This window comes from Equus przewalskii, chromosome 27 (assembly GCF_037783145.1).
Source record: "Equus przewalskii isolate Varuska chromosome 27, EquPr2, whole genome shotgun sequence".
In the NCBI taxonomy this organism is placed as follows: domain Eukaryota; kingdom Metazoa; phylum Chordata; class Mammalia; order Perissodactyla; family Equidae; genus Equus; species Equus przewalskii.
The window spans coordinates 11,667,811-11,693,114 of record NC_091857.1 but is presented as its reverse complement, the minus strand read 5'-3'; the positions used below and the strand labels follow the sequence as shown (position 1 = coordinate 11,693,114).

The following is a 25,304-nucleotide window of genomic DNA, read 5'->3' as shown; positions in this document are numbered from 1 at the left end:
TTAGTTGGCTGTTGAGTGCCAGGCTCTGAGCCAGAAGCAAAAAGGACAAAGATAATGAGAAATAGTCCCTAATATAAAATAGCCTACACACCAGAATAAACTCTTAATCAAGGACTACAACAAAATATAACTAATATCAGCATTTGCCGTGCAGATGGAGAGAAATTTCCCTAGCCAGAGGCAAAAAATAGAGATAAAATAAAAGATGAAAACAAAAGGAATAGCCTGATTATTCTTTCCTTAGTACCTTCCAATTTTCTTGGAAACCCTACCCTGTTCTAGTTAGGGTTACTTGCATTTCCTTTATTTTTCATTATTCCCTAAGCTTACTCCTGGACTGTAGTACTCTACGTATTGCATTCTAATTGCTTGCCTGTATCCTTCAGCAATTGGTAGCTGCTGTGTGAGGTTTGTTTATTCTGAAACAGATGTAGGGTAGGAGATAATATGAGAAGGTGTCTTGAGGGCAATTGTGAAGCCTTGTATGTCATAGAGGGGTTCTGATCTTTGGGTTTAGATGAGGGATTGGAAGACACGAGGCTTGGGCAGGTAGATAATGAATGGGATATTGCAGCAGAATAGCCAATATCATGAAATGATCAGGGAATAAACTACGGCAATGGCAGTGGGATGGACGGAAAGAGACTGATTTAGTCTCGAGATAAACCTAGCCAAGAATAACCACAGTCTTGAAAAGGTTGTCTCTTGGTTTTTATTTCAATGTTTAATATTGTTTCTAAGAGCTCAGATATCATCAATTTTTCCCCCAAGCCCCTCATGGGCCTTTTATTTCACCACAATATTAAATATCAAAAGTTATCAAATCATTGTCCAAATAGAAGAGTATTTAATTATTAATTCAACACTGTAGCAACCATGGTAAGTGTTCTGTCTCATCTATATACCTCTCTCAGCTTGACAAAAATGTGTCAAAATGTATTCATTCTTAGCTACAAATAAAATGTATTTTTAATATAATCATATAATGCTAGGAAGAATTCAGTAGTAATGCAATAGAAAACAGGCTTTGCTTTGTTATTGCAATTAGAGATTGGCAAGCTTTTGAGGGTGTTGAACTTTACTGTATTTTTATTAGTAATTTGGTATTTGTATCTGGCCTTTAACAAGTGAGTTCACATGCAACATTGATTTGTTGTCATCTTTCTCATTATTCATTGGGCAAGACAGATAATATGATGCCTCATACTTCACTGACAGCAAGTCAAAGAACAAAAGCTTCTCTGTGAAAGCTGGCCCCAAAGACCTTTGGTTTGGCATTAGAAGCATTTTCACAGTCTTTTTTGTGTTACTACAAGAAAAAGTTGAAATTCCATCACTCAAATGAGATACATATCTGTAAATGTGAAGGAAATTCTAAAAAACAGAGCTACACTTTTCATAACATTTATAGAGTCGTCTGTTACTTTCTTGCCCTTCTGCAGAAACTGCATGACACCTTAGTATTTGTTGTTCTGGAATGGATTAAGACATGAATACCTCAGAGATGGTGAACTGTTCTTCCTATCAAATGATATGCACCGTGTCTCAAATTTCTTTTATCTCTTCTCTCATGTTCTTCTCCTTTTCTTTCCTTTGTTCCCTCTCTCTCCGTTTTCCACTTCTTGCACAAACCACTGAGGTGAATCAGTGGACTTTTTTCAGCTTTACTTATCTTCCACAGGGGTACAGAGTTTGCTCACTCCTGTTCTAGATTATCTTTGTAGAGAAGACTTGGGATAATTGGTGATAAACACCCATTCTAGTTAAATGGAATAGCTATTGAAATAGTTTTTAGTCATTTAATACATTATGCAATGTGTTTGTATGATGTCAAAAATAGCATTTATATGGTTAGGCTCTCCTTTGCCTGATGATATTTGAATAATAAAAAATGAGTTGAGGACAACTAATTATAATTTTTTCTATGTTACCCTAACCCTTGATACCTATAGCATTGTTGCTTCCTTCTCTTATGCTCTGTATATACTTTCATTCCATATGTATGTTCCCCTTAGATTATGGGAAGTAAAAATAGTTTACTACTTATGAAGTGGAGAAATTTTAGGAGAAAACTGACTACTTTCATTTGAAAGATTGAATATATAAACAAGTTCTTTCTTTATTCAAATACATGATATCCCTGATAATGAGCCAATGTAAACAAGGAAAGCACATGGACTAGTTTATGGAACAAAACCAGTGCTATTTTGTAGCAAGTTTTATGGAGTAAATTTCATAACTATTGGTGAAATATAATAGGACGCACATTCCATAGTGAAAATGGGCTGTTCTTTTTTGATTAAGGTAAGATTCTTAAATATATTTTTGTTTGACTTAATAATATACATTTAAAGTCAAATAAGTAAGTTAAGAAGAGACACCTAAACATTTTTGTTAATGAAGCAACTTTTCTGTTTTCATCTCAAATCAATAAACATGCTTATGACCTACTGTTTTTAAGATATCGTGTCACGTGTGGCCACACACGAATAGTTCAATGTCATAACTTTAATGTACCTTAAATCCACTTGAGGAAAAGATACCATTAACACGTGAAAGGTTAAATACTAAAATAAATTAGACAACACTTAAAGAAACCAACATTGGAAATGACATAAGACAGTGTATAATCAATTTTCAAATAAATGTGCAAAAATATTAGCAGTGCAAGTTCAGAAGAGTAATATGTCAGCACTAGTTGGCCTCATCAGAGAAATCTTTATAAAAGATATGGGATTTAGCCTGTAGCTTGAAGGATTTGTGAGATTAAGATAGGTGAAATTGGAGGAGAGCAGCTTATTTGAAATAAGTTGAATTCTTTCAACCGATGCACCAGGATGGAAAAGTACAAAGAAAGAAGCAAACAAACCAATTTATTTTGAGCGGTAGACCCCTGTGGAGAAACTGGAAAAGCCATCTGAAAGGTAGGTTGAGGCTTAGACATATTTAATGGACAGAATACTGTGAAGAGAAGTGAATGTTTTATTCAAACAATTCCAGTGTTTTGAGAGACCAATTTGTAAGTGGAATGCAGGATTGACTAGAGGATGGGAAAACTAAAAGCAGTAAATCCCAGTGAGACAGTAGGTTACAAACTTTTTACACAACTGAATCTTTTCTTCAAATGACATCTAACTGATCTCAACATATAAAACCGATAAAAATGGCATCATTTTAGAGCAATATATTTCTTTTCAGGTCAGACCAGTACTTATATAGTCATTTAATGAGAATACAAGTTTAATCAATGGTATTTTCTAGTATATGAAAGTTGTTATTTATAACACATTCAAGTGTGCATGTTTATGTTAAATATAAAACATATTTCTGGAGAGATATTCCTATCAGACTGCCCACGGCTTCTGAACCAGGGGCTTCAATTTGCAACTCATAAGGCAGAAGATTATCCAGGTGGCCTCAACAAGAGAGGAAAATTGAACAGCCAAAAATGATATCATTCCCTGTATAAAACCTCTCAGTGACTGTCCATCACCCAGAGGCAAAATTCCAAACTCCTTCTCAGGGCTCATGAAGCGCTCTGTGATCTGGCATAGTCTCACCTCTCCTGCCTCATCTGTGACCAACCTTCTTTATTTGCCAGCTCTTACCAGTTGTGGCACTATTTGAGTTCTTCAAACACTTTGTCTTTTCTCTTCCTCTGGACCACCGCATATGTTCCTTAGAATATCTCCTTCTCCAGTGGTCAGCATGGGCTTGCGTAACCCCAAACCTAGTTTCAGCTCCCTCCCCTGTATTCCTATGGTACTCAGTATTGTTGGTTAATATCAGTCTTCCCCACTGGATTGCATACTCTGTAAGTAGATCCAGTTACCTGACGCATGATTGTCAAATAAAAGAATGATAAAGTCAGGGTTTTAGAAATAGACTTTATTTTTATGTCAGTTTTAGGTTAACAGCAAAGCTGAGCAAAAAGCACAGTTTTCCCATATATGTATACTCCCTGCCTCCACACATGCATATCCTCCTCCACCAGCAACATCTTCCACCAAAGAGGTACATTTGTTTAACTGATGAACCTACGTTGATCCATCATTATCACCAAAGTCCACAGTTTACATTAGGGTTCACAGTTGTTATTGTACATTCTGTGGGTTTGGACAAATGTATACTGACATGTATCCATTATGGCATCATACAGAGTAGTTTCACTGTCCTAAAAATCCTCTGTACTCTACCTATTCACCCCTCCCTCCTCTTAATCTCTGGCAACCACTGATCTTTTTACTGTTTCCATAGTTCTGCCTTTTCTGGAATGTCATATAGTTGGAATCATACAATATGTAGATTTTGCAGATTGGCTTCTTTCATTTAGTAGTATGCATTTAATTTTCTTCTGCATCTTTTCATGATTCAATAGCTCATTTCTTTTTGGCACTGAATAATATCGCATTATCTGGATGTGCCACAATTTATTTATCCACACACCTTTTGAAAGATATCTTGGTTGCCTCCAAGTTTTGGCAATTATGAATAAAGCTGCTATAAACATCCGTGTGCAGGCTTTTTGATAAATTCACCTTTAAACAGGATAAGAGGGAAGACATTCAAGTAAAAATATTCAAGAATCATCTGGACGTCTACAAGTTAGCATTTGTAAGGGAGATCAAGACTAGATATATAATTTGTAATATTCCTTCTATTTTCATTTTCTTTAATGAAAATCTTTCATATGCTAGATACTATACTGGGTGCTGGAAATGCAAAGTTGAGAATTACAGGTTCTTGAGTTTAAGGATCTCACAGAATAGTGGAGAAAAAGAGACATGAAACAAATAATCCCAACGTAATATGGGAGTGCCACAATGTAAGTATTGTGGAGTTGTAATCTATTCCATACAGCAAGTGCAGAGAAGGCTTCACAAAACTGATAACATTTGAACTTAACCTTGAAGGAAAATCAGGAGCTCACAGACAGTGATCTGAGAATAGTAATATACAGATCCAGAGTTTAGAAAAAATATAGAGTAGGCTGGTGTTGGGGAAATAGTGGGAAATTAAGCTAGAAAAATAGGCTGATTAGATGGGGAAGGGTATTTTAGGCCCTTTAATGACAGTAAACTTTTTCTTATATTAATGATAATCACTGAATAATTTAAAGCGTAGTGTGATGTGAATAAAGATTTTAGAAATATAATCCTGTTGCCTGTATGGAAGATCGGACAGAAGAGATGAAGATGACGTCCCAAGAGACTAGGAAAGCTAACAGGCTGGTTCACATCAGAAGGAGACTGATCAGTGATCATGGAATCGAGGTGAAGTGTAGGAGAAAGACTCTGGAGATGTTTCAGGTTGAATTTATAGGACAATCATATCCAGTAACATTGCTTATCTTTTCCTTAAATCTCCTTTTTAAAGTACATTAGGGTTTGTTTGATTTACGAAAACAGTATTACTGGAAAGAAGGTGTAAATAGAAATGTTACTGATTTTGTATCACGATTAAAAGTTTTTGCATTAATTTTCTATATTCCCTAACCAGATTTCCTGAAAACATGCTGTTTTAAAATATTGTTATTTTTCTTTTTAGTATATATTTTGTAGGGCTAGGTTTTGAATTTCTATCTTATAGGTTTTAGATGTCAAGATACAAGGAGGAAGGAATTTCTGCTGACAAAGTTAAGAGAATCAAAGGGATATTGAAAATATTTTGTAGCACAGTCTTAATGATTGACGTGTCATATGGAAAGAGGTTGGCATAGGTCTAGAATAAGAGTAAATAAAATTCTCAAATACTTAGATGATCAATATTGGCATATTCCATTGGTGTACAAGGATGAACAGGAGAAGAAAGTAGTTAAATCTATAAGCACTAAATTCTTTAATTGTCTTTAATTAGCAATTTGGATTTTCCACATGAGTAACTTTGTTAGGAAGTTATTGCCTTTTGTAACTGTGGGGTAACAATTAGCAAATAAGATCTTTTAAGCATAAATTGAGATAGATGTAATTATGATTAGAAATTAAGATAACAGCCAGGTGATTTATTATGGTAGCACCAAAACTTGAAATCCGGAGGAAATAAACTGAGAGAACATTTTAGATACTATTGTTACTGTTGTGGTTGCTACTTATTGCCAGTATAAATGTGTGTGTGTGTATGCGTGCGTGTGTGTGTGTGTGTGAATGTGTCAATGTGCTTCTTCTTTCTTATTTAATTTCAGCTATGACAGTGATAGCTGGTGCCCGCCATTACCAGTACAAACATACTTGCACCAGGGTATGGAAGATGAACTGGAAGAAGATGATGATCGCGTCCCAACACCTCCTGTCCGAGGCGTGGCTTCTTCTCCTGCAATTTCCTTTGGACAGCAGTCCACTGCAACTCTTACTCCATCCCCACGGGAAGAGATGCAACCCATGCTGCAAGCTCACCTGGACGAGTTGACAAGGGCCTATCAGTTTGATATAGCAAAGCAAACATGGTAAATATCCTCACGAGGTCAGAGGACCCACGCTTTCAACACATGGGTAGAAGAAATGTTCATTCACAAGAGATTCTCATAAAACTATATAGCTAGGCTTAGAAATTTTTTTTTTTGGTACAACTTTTATACCTCCTTAATCATCTAGATAAGGAAATAGATGAAAGAAATGTTAAATAATTTGACGAAAATCACATAACTAGTTAAAGAGTGAACCAGAGCAAGAATTTAGATCTGCTGAATATCAAGATAAGTGCTTTTGGCTACAATAGTCTTTTCTAATTTGCAGTGCAGCTTCGGTTAGCTTATCCTTGAACTCACTTCCAATGCCATAATAAAAGACTTCTTTTAGATTCTTCAAAGTGCCTGTGATTAATTCTGTATGTGGTTGTGAATATGTAAATGTAAGCTTCTGCTAGTCACATATGGTCAGTGTCAGTCATTAAAAGACCTTCTTTGGGCTGAATTAAATGAGACAGAGAAAACAACATTATTGGTAACAGTAAATGCAAAAGAAAAAGAATAAATTAAAAATCCCCCATTTTTTTTTTCTGATCAATCCATGAACTTTCATAAGGTATAAATGGCAATCCATTTATCCTGTATCCTGTGAAAATATAACAGGAATTCAGGTGGGACCAACTCTCAGAACTTTGCAGTTATTTTTTTTCTTATTTGCTCTCTCTTCTCCCAAATAGTGACATATAAGTCTGACTCTTGAAAATGAAATCTCAATGGCACACCTCTGATTATCTTCTGTTGATTTACACCCTGTGACTGAAGTTAAGAGTAAATTTTCATGAAATAATATTTGCTTCTTTTTTAATAGTTTAGCTACTGGGAAAAGTTGATAATGTGGTAAGTCTTATTCTTAGTGTTAATGAACTATTTATTTTAAAAATACAGATAAATATACAAAGAAATACTAAAACCAGGAATATCACTTAAAGCTTATTACAGACATAGGTTCTTTTCTTAGAACCAGTGCTTCTTGAATATTTTTCTCAATCATCAGATGTTTTTTGCAAAGGTTAAAGACAATCTACTGTTACATAGTATTATTTTGCATCAGGCTGCTTTATAAAGCCAGCTGTTGGAAGGGCCAGAGGATTTCCTTTAAGCTAACTAATGAAGCTCTGCAGTTTAGTTATATAAAATACCGATTCCAGCGCAGGGGTTCTCAAATCTGCCTGCATTTTGGAATCACATGGACAACTTTAAAATATATTGCTACCTAGGCCCCACCCCCAGATATCCTGATTGCTTGGTCTGGTATTTGACTGGGGCAGCCAAGGTTGGGACCATTGGCACTGCCACAACTTACTAGCTGTATGACAATGGGCAACTTGCTTAACATTTCTGTGCTTCAGTCCCCCGTTTGTAAAATGATGATGATAATAGTAATTAGCTCATATATGAAGTGAAAGTGCGGTCCCCAAGACCCTCACTTCTGACACCATGGACAAGTTTCAGGAACCCTCAAGACCACACTCAGGTTTGTGAATTCACTAGAAAGAGCCACAGAACTCATTGAAAGCTGTTATACTCAAAGTTACAATTCATTATAGTGAAAAGATACAGATAAAAATCAGCGAAGAGAAGAGATGCATGGGATCTAGTGTAGGAAAGTTCCAAGGGCGGAGCTTCCAGTTGTCCTCTCCCAGCGGAGTTGTGGAAAGCATTACTTTCCCATCAACGATGTGTGACAATATGCACAGAGTACTGCCAACCAGGGAAGCTCCCATGAGCCTTGAGGTTGAGAGTCTTTACTGGGTCTCTACCACGTAGATATGGTTGACTGTCTGCATGACTGACCTCGGTCTCTGGTCCCTCCAGAAGGCAAGCTGATATCATGTGACTCAAAACCCCAAGCATAAATCAAATTATTAGACTTTCTGGAGGAGCCTAAGGCCTACAGGGAAACAAAGACACTTTGATCAGACGGGACATTCTAGAACTTAGAGATTACCTCCAAGGAGCATAGGGCAGAGGCCTGAGTTCTCTTTGGGAAAGGTCATATTCTTTACTATATATCATAGTTTTCGTGAATTTGTACTTGTACGGTACCTAGTGAAGGATCTAGCTGTGCTCTAGCTGTTATGAATCAGAAGGGCTTGGACTTTCACCTGAATTTTTCACTTCTATCTTTCCACTCTGAGAGGAGCACCCCACTTAGTGAGTGCTCCATGGATATTTACTGAATGAGAGAACAAACTAATTCACCTCCACCTGCTCCAAGTACCCCTATAGCAGACCCTGCTTTTTCCTCTGAATATATTTCCATTCAGTCCAACAATCCTCTAGAATGTCATCACTGACTCTCCGTGTAGGAGCTTCTAGCCTCCGTGTACTCCCATGGGACCTTGCCCTTCTGGAATGGAAGTGCCTCTCCATCCGGGCTGCACATCAACATCACAGAAGGAATATTTTAAAAAGAATAACTCCCCAGCTCTGCTTCCAAGGATTCTGTTCATATTGATGCATGAAGCGCACAGCACGGATATTTATAAATGTTACATACCCTCTTCCGGTGTTTCAGTTTATCTCCTAATCTTGCTGAACTCAAGGAGTACATTTTTCATCCCTTAATATACATTTGTTCCATCGAGAGATGTCAGCAGTGATGTAGGGCTGGAGTTTTGGTCTATTTGGTCCTTCCCAGGACAAAGGGCACACCATTAGAGAAGAATGAATCATACATACAAATATCACCTTATATTCTCTTGTTCGTGACTCGGCTCACTCCATCCTTCATTCACAACCACAATTTGAAGCAACACCTTACAGTAAGATGTGGTAATCGACACTCAAGATCTTCTGTAATGGTAGTCAGGAAACTTCCTGACTTTTCAGTGAATGAGCTATGATGAATGCCAAATAATAACTTGGGACCTCAAATTCCTGATCTGTTAAATTCAAGATGTGGGCCTGATGATATTGAGGTAGCTTCCAGAACTAACATGTTAGGTTTTCTAACATTGAAAAATCTAAAATCTTGTTAACATTGGAGTCGGTTACAAGTTCAAGAATGCAGTTGGGAGAAGAATATTAAACAAATTCTGGAAAAATAAACTGTTTTCCGCCAGAATGCAAATATTAAAGAAAAATAATCTTGTATCTTTAATTCAAAAACTAACAGTAAAAATGCCTAACACTTGATTAATATCTCCATTAAACACTAGAGATCTTTTAAATACTTTGTATCAAGGCCAAAAAAATGACTTAATGTGTCAAAACATGTGGTATATTCATTCGTTAATGACAGTAATAAATAACTTGTTTTCATTAGCGTCTTACGATTTAGAAGAAACTCTTAAGTGATCACAAAGTGAACTGACTGGACCCCAGTGTCCAGCTCTACATTTTATTAGCCACATGATTTCAAACAAGTCACTTAAATTTGAACTTCACTTTCATAAATTCTAAAGGAGAGGTGATAATACAAATTCTGTCTACTTCGCAAGGTTGCGATTGGAGTAATTCACTCATTGTAAAGGGTTTATTCAGCACACCTAATGTTTTAAATGTCGGGATGTACTGAGATGAATCTTTTCTGCTTTTGAGGTGTTTAAGACTTTGGTGGGTGAGAAAGGTACATAAATAAGTTGCTGGAACACAAAGTAGTCATTCCTAACCTAAGCTGGATTAAAGTGGAAGCAACCACCCAGCCTCATTCATGGGGGATCATGCAGAAGGAAAGCCTTGTAAGGCAGGGAATGTGCTGCTGGTTGGGGGAGGATGGGGGGAGTATTGTTATTAGGCCCTTTTTTCTTCGTAAGAGCCAGCAGGTCACATGGTTTTCACAGGCTGAGTAGAACTTCAGCACTAAACTGGGAATAAAATTATTATTTTTCTTGGACAAAAAAAAATTCAGCTCTAAACAGTTATTTGTGACAAATATTCCTATTCTCCTTTGGATGATTTCTTTCTACAAAAATGCTGGGTCTGTATTTTTTTCTCTGTGCATCATCCCCTAAATACCAATGGAAGAATATAACAGCCTATTTTTGTTGTTTTGTGAGTCACGTGTACATAATCCATTGTCTCTGCTGAAATGTAAGAAAGCACTGTAAGTTCCAAAATCAGTTAATGGAAAGCAGGGAGACAAAATTAGTCACCATAGTATGCTGTTTAATTCTAATTACAGTTTCGTGGAATGTTAATGAATTCTGGGGTTTTTTTCTATTTGAATTTTAGGCACATACAAAGCAATAATCAACCTCCACAGCCCCCAGTTCCACCATTAGGTTATATGTCCGGAGCCTTGATTTCTGATTTGGAAACAGATGTTCCAGATGATGATGCTGATGATGAGGAGGAAGCTTTAGAAATCCCCAGGCCCCTGAGAGCCCTGGAGCAGACACCCGGATCCAGTATGGACAATCTAGACAGCTCTGTGACAGGTAACGGAACAGATTTAATAGGACTAACTGACCTATTTGCAACACTAAAATGCATCAAAAATCAAATACTTTCTTCTGTAAGATTTATTCCACTCCATCTATTTCTGTAACATTTTAAATATGTTAATATTAAACACAAAATTCAAAAAGGATTTGGAAATACTTTTGCTTTGCTGCAAAAATGATAAGAAAATTCATGAATTTTAAAAAGCTTTAAAGACATGAAAGAAAACCCAATTATATCCAAGGCTTTCAGGAAAAGTTCACTCTACTGGGGAACCAAATCTATTACATAAAAAACCTTGACTTTAGAAATGATATATTTTGTATATCAGGAGAAACATACAAAGTGAATGCAATCTTAGAATGCTTCTTGATAGTTGACTCTGTAAAATCACTCACTGATGAAAATAAGCAAGTCTTCAGAATAAGCCTCTCTAAGGTTGCACAAGGTATTATTTTTAAAGTGGAAAAAATGTATAGTGAGATAAACCTTACATTTATGCATTTCATACTGCTGGATCCAATAATTACTCCTTTCCCAAGAAAGATAGTTATTTTTGCCGTTGACTCCTTTGGATTCCTCTGGCCTTGTTCACTGAGTGAAAGGCAGCATTTGGTACTCTCCTAGGGTGATCCCAGGACTGCAGCTTATTTCCAAAGATTTAAATTTATCAAATTTTGTTGGAAAAACTTAAATCCTAATGTTTACATAATGAATATGGAGAAAAGTAAAAATTCAGTCTTTCTATTCAATTAAGTATCCATTCTTTGACACACAAAAATATTCCTCATGGGGCCAGCCCCGTGGCATAGTGGTTAAATTCGTGCACTCTGCGTCAGCAACCGAGGGTTCACAGGTTCGGGTCCTGGGTGTGGACCTAGCCCCACTGGTCAAGGCTTGCTGTGGCAGCGTCCCACATGAAATAGAGGAAGATTGGCACAGATATTAGCTCAGTGACAATCTTCTTTACAAAAAAAAAAAATCCTCTTCTGTGCCTTTAAAGATATAACTACTATAAATATAAGTCTTGCCTTTGCATGCCATTGGATCTTCTCAGAAAACCACTCATTTCTGTATTTGCCTTGATGATATCCTTCATCCAGAAGGCATTTACCACCATACCACTTCTTTCATTTTATACTCCAACAGTTTCCCAACTTGCACGGATTTTGCACTACGTTTTAGAGTGCAGCAAACACTGATGGAAACTGCTTTATGACAGTGATGGAGAAGCATCAGTGTCTAGAAATTCCCTCTGAATTCTTTCCTGAATTACACACTGAGTAATGCATGAGCCCACTTTTCAGTTTTTCTTCTTACCTGGGGGCTGTCTGCTTGCCAGGCTAATTTAAGGTTTAAGAACTAGAGATAGACTGCTGTGATTTGAAATCCAGATCCAGCTGTAGGTGGCAGAGCAAAAGTTTAAATCTTTGAATGCAGAGAATTAACTTACTAGTGCACTATTACGTTAAGCCCCTCAGCCTGAATATCTAGCATAATCCTCTTCAGGGTAAAATTCTGCATATTTTTGCATATCTCACTAATGATATTGAACTCTTTTCCATTAGGAATGCAATAAAGAATTGCAATAACAATATCACAGAAAAGTCAACTATCGCCTATGCAGTTCTTTTATTAAATATTGTAATGTCAAAGATGATAAATATATCTATAAATCAGGAGAATGCCATTTTGCACCTTCATATGCTCACCTAGTAACATGTTGGGCTGTCTAATGTCACTGCAGTTACAAACAATCTGCGTTTCTCCTGTAGCTAGTATAATGTTCATTCCAAATGAAGCTTTTACTGCTAAGAAAACAAAGTCTGTTTTCCTATTTGAATTCTCTGCTTAATTACTGCTATATATAAAAACCTCAAGGTGTTGCGGTATATGTTCCACGATGAATTTATCCTATGAATAATACATCTTCTTAGTAAAAGTTGCACTCTACACAAAGCAGCCAAAGAGGAAACCATTTTTTTTCTGTTTTTTTACTCTACAGTAACTTTGAGGGGAAGGTAGGTTCAAAGATTTAATTTGCCTTATAGGGTATAACTATAATATAAGTAAATATGAGTTGAAATAAAAGGAAATATATTTTCTCAAAAAAGATGTGTGTGTGTAGAGAGTGTGAGTGTGTGAGAGTACAGATGGGGTGTGTCAGTGTATGTACAGTGTGTGTGAGTGTAAATAGGGTTGTGAGTGAATTAGAGTGTGTGTGCATGCGTGTGCACGCACATACCTGGAGGTGTTGATGGCCCTGAGATAAATGTATGTACAGACCACAATGTTATAGAAATCAACATGCTGATGAATATTGTTCTAACATGTTTATGCTTTCTTCCAACACTGAACGCTAGTTTAATGGTGCCAAATGAGACGGGCAATAAAACAGACACTATTTCCCTTGGCTTTTTATTTTTTTTTTAAGATGGTAAGTGCCCACAGAGAGGATTCTGATCTGCCCATAAATTATTTTGAGTTCTAAATTTGTGTGTGATGTGAATGAATTAGTCACTACTTTCGCTTGAAATTCTCTGATAGAGATTTTCATTTTCATGAAACTAATGAGCATTTTTATTAAAGGAACTAACCCGTATGCTCCATTCCCTGAAACTGTAAAGCCAACCAGAATGCCAGTCCAATGATAGCACAAGATAGGCAAATAAGCATGTATATAAAAGATTTACGGGATTTTATGTCGATGCATTGCTTTCCAACAGCTGCCACATTAAGGAATAGTATCAGCAGTTAAGAAGGTACAGAGTCCATCTTTGTAAAGAAATAAGCACATTAATTCCAAATATTTTAATAAGTAAGTAATTTGTGAGGGCCTTCTTAAATTTCTAAATGATGATTCATGAATTGAAAATGGCAAGAGGAGAGGAAAACATCAGTAGTTTTCTATCCTGTGGTCTCAGTGCCTTAGTCTGCTCAGGCTGCTATAACAAAATGCCATAGATGAGAGGCTTAAACAACACACATTTCTGACAGTTTTTGAGTCTGGGAAGTCCAAGATCAAAGTACTGGCAGATTCAGTTCCTGGGGAGAGCCTCTTCCTGGCTTGCAGACAGCCATCCTTTCACTGTGTCCTCACATGGCAGAGAGAGCGAGCGAGTTCTCAGTTCCCTTCTTTTTTTTCTGAGAAAGATTAGCCCTGAGCTAACATCTGCTGCAAATCCTCCTCTTTTTGCTGAGGAATATTTGCCCTGAGCTACATCTGTGCCCACCTCCCTCTACTTTATATCTGGGACACCTGCTGCAGCATGGCTTGATAAGCAGTGCTTAGGTCTGTGCCCGGGATCCGAACCGGCAAACCACGGGCCACAGAAGCAGAATGCACAAACTTAACCACTGCACCACCTGGCCATCCCCCTCAGTTCTCTTCTTAGAAGGGCACTAATCCCATCATGATGACCTCATCCTCATGACCTCATCTAAACTGAACTATCTCCCAAAGGCCCCACCTGCAGATACCATCACGTGGGGGTCAGGGCTTCAATGTGTGAATTTTAGGGGGACACCAACATTCAGTCCACAACACTCAGTAAGGGAAAATATGTATCTGAAGAGCTGTTATATTATTTATTTATTCCCACGACAAATGTTTATTGAATGCCTATTCCTTCCAACCACTTGGTTTGAGATTGAGATTCCATAATAATCGTAACAACCTGCTTATATACAGCCCTAAGTAAGTGTAAGGCTAAATGGGGGTCTTCTAAATGGGGGTCTATTTTTTTGTGTGGCTCGGTGAGCTAAGAATAGTTTTTACATTTTCAAAAGGTTGTATAAAAACAAACAAAAACAAAGAAGAATATATGACAGAGACAGTAAAGCCTAACATAATAGTATCTGGCACTTTCTAGAAAATGTTTGCGGATCCCTGTTCTAAAATTTTAACATTTATTTCATCGTCACAACCCTATTTTTATTCTCATTTTATAGGCAAAGAAATTGAGGCATAGAGAGATTTAAAGACTTTTTCAAGGTCACTCACCCCATAAGTGACAGAAAAATGATCAAAATTAATCAGTCTTACTCTAAAGATCAATTATCATGATCCCGTCTCTGAAAATGACCAACTTTTTAAAAATCTCTAGACTTGGCATTTTTAAGAGGAAAATGGTGTCCTGCTTTGTTACTTAATATGTGAGTCAGTCCTTCTCTCTTTATCTCTCTCTCTCTCTTTGTGTATATACATATGAACAAATATATATTTATACAAATACTACATATAACTTTACCTCTGGAAGTATTAATCTTTATCCCTATACACTTAGTCAACATCAAAAATACTAAATTTTAGACATGACTTTTATTTATTTTTCTATTTAGTTCTATGTTCAGCTATAATGATTTATGCTAACAAAATTCAACTCCATCAGCACTTTTTGTAGGGAATCTCATTTTTATAATTTTTATTTAGATTTACACAGATAACTTAAGCCTATTTGGTTGTAATAAAGTACGCAAATGTTTTGATTACAGCACGTCACACTCTGTTTTGAGCTAGAAAGTAAACATACAGGATTGTTTCAGTCTTCAGGAATATGCTTGTAGTATTTCTTCCTAAATGCCAAATCCATTATTTTTGGATAAAAGGAAGAGAGAAGCCTTCCGTACTTCTTTCTATGACTTCCATGGTGGGAGTCGAGGGTAAGTATTTCCTGAATTTAATGACTCCACTATAGGAAAAAGCAAACAGAAGGCAATAGGAGAGAGGGCAGGGGGAAAACGTCCTGAGCATGGAGCCAAGAGTCCAACCGCCTCAGTGGCCACAAAAACTAAGGCTGAGAGTATGTTAATAAATGAATGAAAGTTTCCTTATCTGCTGGAAACCACATAAATCCCAAGGCTGAAAGGAAACCGTGGTTCTATATTTTCTATATTTTATGTCTTCGGAGGTTTTTCCTGGAACTCTCAAACCAGATCATTTTGAAAACAATAAAACCTGGCAGTCTCACCAACTTACTTGACGGCATAGCTTTGAGAAATTTGGCCGCTTAACAGTGCGACCTGACATCTTGCTTTTGTTGCAAAAACTTAAGGAAAACATTTTAATCTTAGGGAAATGTCAAAGATAACGCAAAAAATAATCAAATGATTTTCCTAAACTACCTCAACGGCTTTGACGTATTCAAAAAAAAGTGAATTATACACGTCAAAATTTAACCAATAAAAGAAGAAGAACATATATTTAATTTTTTGTTGAGGAAGATTGGCCCTGAGCTAACATCCATGCCCACCTTCCTCTACTTTATATGTGGGATGCCTGCCATGGCATGACTTGAAAAGCGGTGCGTAGGTCTGCACCCGGGATCTGAACCTGAGAACCCTGGGCTGCCAAAGCAGAGCATTCAAACGTAACTGCTGCACCACTGGGCCAGCCCCATCATATATTTAATTGTTAGGAGTGGAACAAGTTAATAACAGGTGTCGTATGTCCCAAAGAAGAGATTTTTTAAAATTGTTTATTTTGCTTTCCATATATATTACACATTCCTTTCTCTGTGAGGAATGTAAGTGGAATTGTTGAATATTCAATATGTTTGAGTCAAAGAATGACTTCTAAAGATTCGATATGTTTTTCTATATCTGGGCAGAGGTCAATATTTGGATTGATTTGTTCAAAGACACATAGCTGAAGATTTTATTTAACAGATAGTACATTTTGCACTTAATAGGAAAAGTTCCTAGATTAAATATTGGCTGAAAAAATGGGGGACAGCCAGTTTTTGTATCTCATAAAAATGGTAATGCAACAATTAGCAGGGTCATATTATAAAGCACAGACTTTACTCTAGCTTAATGGATCTAAGGATAAGCATTTATCAGCAAGGAAGGATTTAGCATAAAACGACATGTAAATGAATTGATGACTGATCATAAATTAATTTTAGTGCCAAAGATGTAATAGAGACACAGCAAGATGCCACTTTATCATGATATTTTACTGCTCAGTAACATGTGAGCAACAACTTAATGTCCCATATGCAGTGCTTCTTTAACAGCTTGAGTAAATTTGAGGGTATTTTTGGCCTTTCAGCAATTTTAAACCTGAGAAATTTTAATGACTGAAAATGTCAACACAAATAAATTTGGCTAGGTGACATAAATTCATTTTTCATTAAATGTTTAAATATGTATTGATTATATTTGGGACTATAACATGTCAAATTGGCATGGATTGCTTGTAATTTGTAAAAAATCTCTAATTGAACTGTTTTTACCTAGTGTTCATCTTAATTTTCATGTTTATATTTACATTTATGAAAGAAATCAATTATTACAAGAAGTGCTTACTTTTTTTTGTTTTTGAGGAAGATTAGCCCTGAGCTAACGTCCACTGCCAATCCTCCTCTTTGTTGCTGAGGAAGACTGGCCCTGAGCTAACATCTGTGCCCATCTTCCTCTACTTTATATGTGGGATACTTGCCACTGCATGGCTTGACAAGCATTGCATAGGTCCTCACCCAGGATCTGAACCAGCAAACCCCGGGCTGCTGAAGCTGAACATGTGAACTTAACTGCTGCGCCACTGGGCCAGTCCCAAGAAGTATCTACTTTTTATCTCATGAATCAATGATTTTTTCTTCAAAACATTACCTTGTTTTTTTTTGTTATAGTTTACATAAATCTTCAGATCATTATTGATGCTTAAATCTAAAGAAAGAGGAAGATGGTGAAATCAGTAATAGTTAAATAAATTTTAACAATTTTACAACAGGGAGGAAATTTAATATATGTTGTATGCTTTTTTATTCATGCAGTGTTGGCCAATTATTTATAAAAATATTCCCCACAAATGGAACCATTCCATATATCATATTCAAATTGAGAGCAGGGGCTGTCGAAGATAGAGACAGAGGGACAAAGAGGGAAAGAAAATTTATTTCCTTCTGTTAGCTTCCCTTTTGCCCTCTGTTTTGAAGGCAAACTCATCTATACTAAACTGACGGCACTTGTCTCTCTTTACCTTGGGGACTGAGGTTTTCTGTTGATCACTAGGGCCAAATCGCTATGGCACATTTCTCTTCAACTCTGAAGCCATCAATCTGGTTTCTTTGATCTTACAGGAAATAGTAAAGAATGAATAGCTGGTGTTGTTTGTTCCTTTCTTTCTTTTTTTCTTTCTTTTAAATTGTTTAAAAAAAATTTTTGTTGAGGTAACACTGGTTTATAACATTATATAAATTTCAGGTGTACATCACTGTATTTCTATTCCTGTGTAGACCACATCGTGTTCGCCACCTATAGTCTAATTACCATATGTCACTGTACACAAGTGCCCTTTTACCTTTCCTGTTTTCCCTCTGGTAACCACCAATCTATTTTCTGTGTCTATGTATTTGCCCTTGTTTATCTTCCACTTATGAGTGAAATCATACAGTGTTCGCCTTTCTCCATCTGACTTATTTCACTTAGCATAATGCCCTCAAGGTCCATCCATGTTATTGCAAATGGCAAGATTTCATCTTTTTTTATGGCTGAGTAGTATTCTATTGTATATACATATACACCATATCTTCTTTATCCATTCATCCATTGACGGGCACTTAAGTTGTTTCTAAGTCTTGGCTATTGTGATAATACTGTAATGAACATGGGGGTGCATATATCTTTTTGAATTGGTGTTTTTGTGTTCTTTGGATAAATACCCAGCAGTGGAATAGCTGGATCATGTGGTAGTTGTATTCTTAATTTTTTGAGGAATCTCCATACTGTTTACCATAGTGGCTAGTGTTCTTTCTATATTAAGCAATACCCAGTTGAAGCCATGCTACTTTCTCTTCCCAGGGAAGGGAAAAAAGCATCCCGGAAAACTTCATGAATAACTGGAATTTATGAGGGCATAGCAAGGTGCATTAAGGACTAAGATAGAGTCAGAGCAAAGACACAAAGGCAGGAAAGTCGTTGATTTGTTTAAGGATTGGAAAATGTGTATGTGGAAATCCTCATATGAAGGACTATCATAGGGAGATAAACAGGATGTTTTTGAAAAAGTCAACCTAAGTCTCTGTTAAGAGATCTTACAGGATGACATTTTTTAGTGGCACTGCTGTGCTGTACGATTTTTCCTAAATTTTGCAGGTTCAGAGACTAAATTTGTCAAAATGATAAATCTTCAGGCTGGAACCACACAACAAGCCAACTTCAACAACAAAAAAAACAGACGCAACTATTTCTTGGCTGGTTATAGTGGAGAAAGGAGAATTTTTTAAAAAGGGACTAAGTACATTAAGATAGGTGAATGTAGACGGAGAAGTCAGAAAAAAGTATGTTGCCACTTAATGTAACATCATTATCTTAATTTGAATAAGATATTGGTAAATCTCAATATTAAAATGTATCAAAGCATACAAATTAATATAAAAATGCATATATAAATTAATTTTTAGCTTCTCCTTTTGGATAATTACATTACTGATTCCCCTTTGTCCAAGTAATCAGTAAGAACATTATGTTCCTTGTTTAACAAATTTTCAAGGAGTTCTTATGAGTACATTCTTTCTGTACCTCAAATAAGGTCATTGCTAGGGAATTACACATGGAATAGAATCATATATAGAATTTATAGTGAATTATGAAAACATTGAAGACTTTTAATTCAGTATGCCCAATGTTTATTGAATTTCTATTGTGCAATGCCCCTCTACAAGAGACATGAAAATAAACAAGAGATAGTTCCTAATCTCCAGAATTCCGCTGTCTAGAAGAGGAAACATTTATATGTGACAAACTAGTTCCTAGGGACCTGATATGCTACTGTATGTATGCTGTTTGAGAAACACAGGAGGTAGAGAGCTTGATTCTCCCCAAGATAAGGTTGAAGGTGAGGTGGAATCAGGGTGATAAAAGAGATGATACTAAATTGGACTTTAAAGTTTGGCATCAGTTAATAGAGTTAGTAACAATCCGTAGGCATGTCAAAGGAACAAGAGGTAATGCTATGTAGGCGAGGTAAGAGGACTGCACAGGCTGAGACAGAATGGGCTGGAAAGGTAGGTGGGCTAGATAGACACACCTAATTCAGCATTTGGATGTTGCATTGGCAAACTAGGTAAGGCTTTGAATGGAGGAACAAAATTCTGTGAAAATGTTTCAGAAAAATAATTCAGATGACAATGAGGAAGATAGAAAGGACTAGAAGGAAATCAGGAGGAGCTGAGGAATGAAATTAGAGATGCAACAAAGGAGATACTAGCTTGGAGAATAACTTTCAGCAAGCTGACACGGATTTTTTGCAGATGTTTAGCAGCTATTTAGAAATACAGAAAACAGTACATGGGAGGGACTGGACTACTCTTTCACATGTTTCAAAACTATCCTCAGTTCTAAGGTTTCAAATTCTTTTGTGATCACTGACTGAATCACTTTGATTTTTTCTTATCTACTGTAGCATTAGATTGCCAAGCCTATTGCATCATTTCTCCTTTCATTTTGGACTCTTGGTCCTTGACTTGTGATTATTAACTCAGAAATGGTTCTCTCAGAGGAGGCTCAGTTGCTGGTGTTATCTTGGCTTCCTTGCAGTGGCCTGTGTCAAGGGAATTTGTTTGGAAAGCAAAAAATGTATCTCTGTGCTTTTGGCAAATAGAATCAAAACTCTATCTCTCTATGCTACACTTAACACCCTTTTAACTTCTCAGATCCTTCCAACCCCTTCGGTTTCTGTTTTCTCTGTCTTGAAAGTGCGTGAACCCGTGTTATTGTATCCTGGCACCTCGACTAGAAGTACAAATACTTCATCATAGCAGCACTCCTAACTATACTGTCGTTTCTTAAATATTGGAGAAAAGGGGGAAAAATCTATGGCACTTGAATCTCTTTTATGTGAATATGTATTTGATTTATTTAGAAATATTAAATAACTTCTTATAAATACTTTTTTGCCCCTCTTTTTAAATAAATTAGGATAAGCATTGTTTAGTACTTTATTGTGTTGTAAGTTAATGGTATGAATAAACGTAATGTTAATTGTATTAAGTAATAGGTTAAGGTCTCTGTGCTTTGGTCCAAGACAAAAATATAGACTTGTAAGTGATTTGCTGAAAAATTAAGAATGCAAGCTATTTCTCAGTATCTTCATATTTTCAGTTTTTTACTCATCAAGCTGTAATTCTTTACATCTATTGCCGTGTTTCATTTTGCAAAAACATCATATTAATGTCATTGATGTTCTTCATAATTGTTAATTTTCCAAAATAAAGATTAGTGTTAAATAGAAAGCAGGAGCTCTTAAACTAATTAAAAAGCAAAGAAAGCATATTGAGCTTTGAAATTAATAAAACTTGAAAGGTACGTTTTTTGTTATGTCTATTTGCTTTGATATTGTTTACATTTTTTTATTTATGAGTGTTTGTTGCTATTTTCTGAGTAATTAAATTTTTATTTTAAAATCTTGAAATAATTCTAGCCCTTCTACAGTATACAAGTATAGATTTCATGAAATTGTCATTGGAATCTGCATTAAATTCAAAATATGTTCACACTATTTCTTCAACTGAGTCTTTGATAACGTTTACTTTAAATACACTATAATTTATTTCAGTAAAAGTGCACTTCTGCTAATTGTAGGACTTAAAATACACCTAGCAATTCTCTTTTGGAAAATTATCATGTAATAACTTAAACAATGTAAGAATGGAACCACATGGAACATGTTTGCTTCATATGCTGAAAACAGATACAGGTTTTAAATGAGCTTCATTCTTCTGCACTAAGAATGTGTAAAACATGGATGATGCTTGCATATGGCTAAAGAAGTAATGATGGAACCAGATTTACCTCAAGCAAGAATGAGTTGAGACAGCCTACTTGTTCATTAGTAGAGTGTGTACAAGCAGATGAGCTAACAATATCTGCAACTCACTAGACAACTACATTTGTTTTTAGGTTCAATGGTAAATGGATGGGGCTCTGCATCTGATGAGGATCGTAACTTTTCTAGTCATAGATCTAGTGTAGGTAGCTCCTCAGATGGCTCCATTTTTGCCAGCGGCAGTTTTGCACAAGCACTGGTGGCAGCAGCAGATAAAGCTGGTTTTAGGCTGGATGGAACCAGCCTTACAAGAACAGGTTGGTAGACCCTGAGTCAACACTGTTTGCATGAGAAAATCTTGTCCTTTGGACACTGAGCTATTTCTCTCTTGTTCTTTCTCCTCAGTGAGTCCGAATGCTGGGCTTTCTTTAATATGCATGAACTCAGTTTAGATGCTCAATTACCAGAACTCTCTTCTGATGCTGGTTTTGCAGAGCCAAGAATAGGCTCCTACTCACCACCTTCTATCCTTTATTTCCCTTTCTCTTCACGGCTCTGCTGATTAATTGGAATATACTTCCTTTTTATATTGCAGCAAGGCAGTAACTAAGATTGCCATTAAATTTTCAATAACTCACGCTTTGCAAAATTCTCACACAATCAATAATGTACCCAGTGATTAAAATTATTCAGCTTTTATCTCCATTACTTTCCTTTGCCCCATTTCTTTCTGCAAATGCATTTTCTGGGAAGGCTTTCTCAGCATGGGGTGAATGGATCTAAGGCTGTCAGTCTAACAGTTCAAATGGCTGATGGTCTTATTAATTGTTTGGCTATTAAGATTTTAATCCAATAATATATTTTTTGTTTTAAAGGATGCTAATTAAAGATACACCCACTGCATGCGCAAGTTGAATAAAATAATGGCTATATGTGTACTGCTCCTGAGAGTAATCTAATTTTGGTTTCTGAGAGTAACAAGTAATAATATAAAAGACTTGTTATGTAATTTTTCATGTATCTGATCATCTTCCCCAAAATGCAATTCACTCTAATAATAGATCAATAATTTATCATTTGTTTTACTGAAACAAAGTAACTTATGACTGTGTGTACTTCTTAAATGCACATATAAGAAGGTTATAATATATGAATTAAACCGAGCTACCTTACAAAACAAACTAATGAAACTCTAAGTACATTTTTGAAATGTAATAGCATTCAAATAGTAAAATAAAGAAAAACAATTTTGACCCTTCACTAAACTCTCACGTTATAAAAATGAGTCTTGGAAATTTTCTTTGAATTATACCATCAGTATTTCTTTTGAGTATGCATTAGGTGTCTTCAAATGAAATCAAAAAGATTTTCCAAGCATTGCAGAGGTTTATTTTTCATTTAGCATCCAAACTAAAATATGTCATAATATAATGGTTATTTGAATTTTCTTGCTTTATACGGCATAAGTTTGAAACTTTATGTTGCCTGAGTGCTTTTTGTGGCATAGCTATGAGCAGAGCAGTGAGAAAGTGCAAGGAAACTAATAAATTAGAAGGCATAAGAACATTTCTCACATGTATGCTAATAGCTAATAAAGCATTAAGCAATATCATATCACATTGACTGAAGAAAATATAACTACATACAATAATTTTGTCTGAAATGAAAACATGCACAAAGGAATAAATACATGCACATAAGCCAGTCCTCTCTTACCGTAATAAACGTGATATTAAAATCGTAAGATGTTGAAAATTTATTAGTTAACTTTTTCCCAGAAGAAATTTCCCCACATATCTACGCTAAACCACAAGGAAAGGACATAGCACATTTCATTTCTCAATGAGAATTTGGAGTCTGCTCAAATACGGTAGTATTCGTCAGAAAACACCTATTGCACTTTGGATAGACAAGGTGATTTTAACCTGGTATCTATCCTATACTATACACTAATGTTATTGAGTTTCTGCTAAAAGAGGTAGAATTCATCGGTTATGTGTATGGGTGGTAAGGTCAATTTAATATATGTGTCTGAGCAGACCTTTCATGTAAAATTTCAAATGTAATTACTATAGGACATTTTTCTGTGCCCAAAGAGAGTCTGTAAGATTCCAAGGGTGGAATTTGATTAAACAAATAAGACAGTACATGATTCATTTCAGAAATAGCTTCTTTAATTTTAAGAAGTAAAAGCTGCATAAATCTGCATATATCTATGAAAACATCACTAAGATTGTCAAGGTTACATAAAAATATAATCAAATAATATGGAAGTTTTGGTTGTTAGATTTGTTTTCATGCATTTGTTTGAATTTTTTCAGTGGGTATTGTGTTGGTTATTAAAAATTGAACAAAATAAATGCAGCAGGGCATACTTTTGCTGTTGAGATGCACCACTATTTGATATCTTCAAGTGGCCTCTCTAGGTAGGTTTACAGGTTAGTCTTAGTAAGAGCAGAAATACCAGACAGAGAGAATCAGTGTATTATAATAACATTCTCTATACCATTCCCTTTCCTTTCTTTTTAGGCAAAGCCTTTACCTCCTCTCAAAGACCTCGACCAACCAGCCCATTTTCTACTGACAGTAACACCAGTGCAGCGCTGAGTCAAAGTCAGAGGCCTCGGCCCACTAAAAAACAAAATGGAAGACGAATGGACCAACAACCAGCATTGCCTCATCGAAGGGAAGGAATGACAGATGGTAGGTTTGTTTCCTCTTTTCTTGTCTCCTCACGGAAGACATGTGCTCTGTGCAAGCATTTATTTAGATCAAAGTAGCTGTGATAGACTGGGCATTGCCTCATTATGCAACAATTCAGAAAACCTGACAATATGGTCTTGTTTAAATGAAACACCCTCTTTTTTTAACAATCTGGAATTATTTCTGTATCATCAAGCCCCAAGAAATATATGCCTTACTGCTTTTCAGTGATGACTTTTCTGTCATTCTGGCATTTTCCACGAGTGCTTTTTGGTGAACATTCTCCTTTAAGACTAGGAAAGAAAATGTAAGTAGCATGTGTACTTGCCATGTTGTCAGAACATTTCTGATATTAAATTAATATCTTAGATGATATTTCACTTTTGAAAAACACCAGAAAGTGAATTGTAATTTAGTAATTCTTTAGTTTTGTGAACTTCAGGGCTAAAAGCATGCTACAGATCATCTAGGTAATAGGTCAACAAACTTTTTCTGGAAAAGTCCAGATAAATAATTTTGGCTTTAGCCAGCCATGTAGTCTCTGTCACAACTACTCAACACTGCCATTGTAGCGCCAGTGCAGCTGTGGAAAAAAGTAAATGAATGGGCATGATGGGATCTCCAATAAAACCTTATTGGCAAAACAGACAGCAGCTGAATTTGGCCCATGGACCATAGCTTGCAGATCTATTTCAATCCTTTTATGTATGTGTAGCATCCAGTCTTTGAGTGTTTGCTTAAACACTACTAGTTTCAGGAAACATGATATTATTGGAAGATGTCCTTGAAGGATCTATTTCCCATATATTCAACTTAATTCTCCTATATTTAAAAATAGGAATAAAAATATTTATCCTGAAGTTTTATTCTAAGAAATATGTAAGATAATATATTTAAAGTGCCTAGTATAATGTCAGATCCAAAAAATTTCTTCCCCTTTCTGAGCACTGTCCCCTACAAGCACACAAACTTTATCCTGGCATA

General features: G+C 36.0%; 1 protein-coding gene across 36 annotated transcripts in view; it reads left to right on the top strand.

Moving 5' to 3' along the window:
* The window catches only part of ROBO2 (roundabout guidance receptor 2), a 1,565,981-nt gene that overhangs the window by 1,528,810 nt on the left and 11,867 nt on the right, over positions 1-25,304 (top strand). For 23 of the 36 annotated variants that reach the window (XM_070597586.1, XM_070597587.1, XM_070597572.1 and 20 more), the window contains 3 exons: positions 6,182-6,442; positions 10,640-10,845; positions 24,147-24,320. In XM_070597586.1, the coding sequence (XP_070453687.1) occupies positions 6,182-6,442; positions 10,640-10,845; positions 24,147-24,320 (641 nt within the window). Of the gene's footprint in view, positions 1-6,181; positions 6,443-10,639; positions 10,846-21,751; positions 21,935-24,146; positions 24,321-25,304 lie in introns of all 36 variants that reach the window. The other 13 variants (XM_070597556.1, XM_070597555.1, XM_070597576.1 and 10 more) reach the window with 1 other exon arrangement.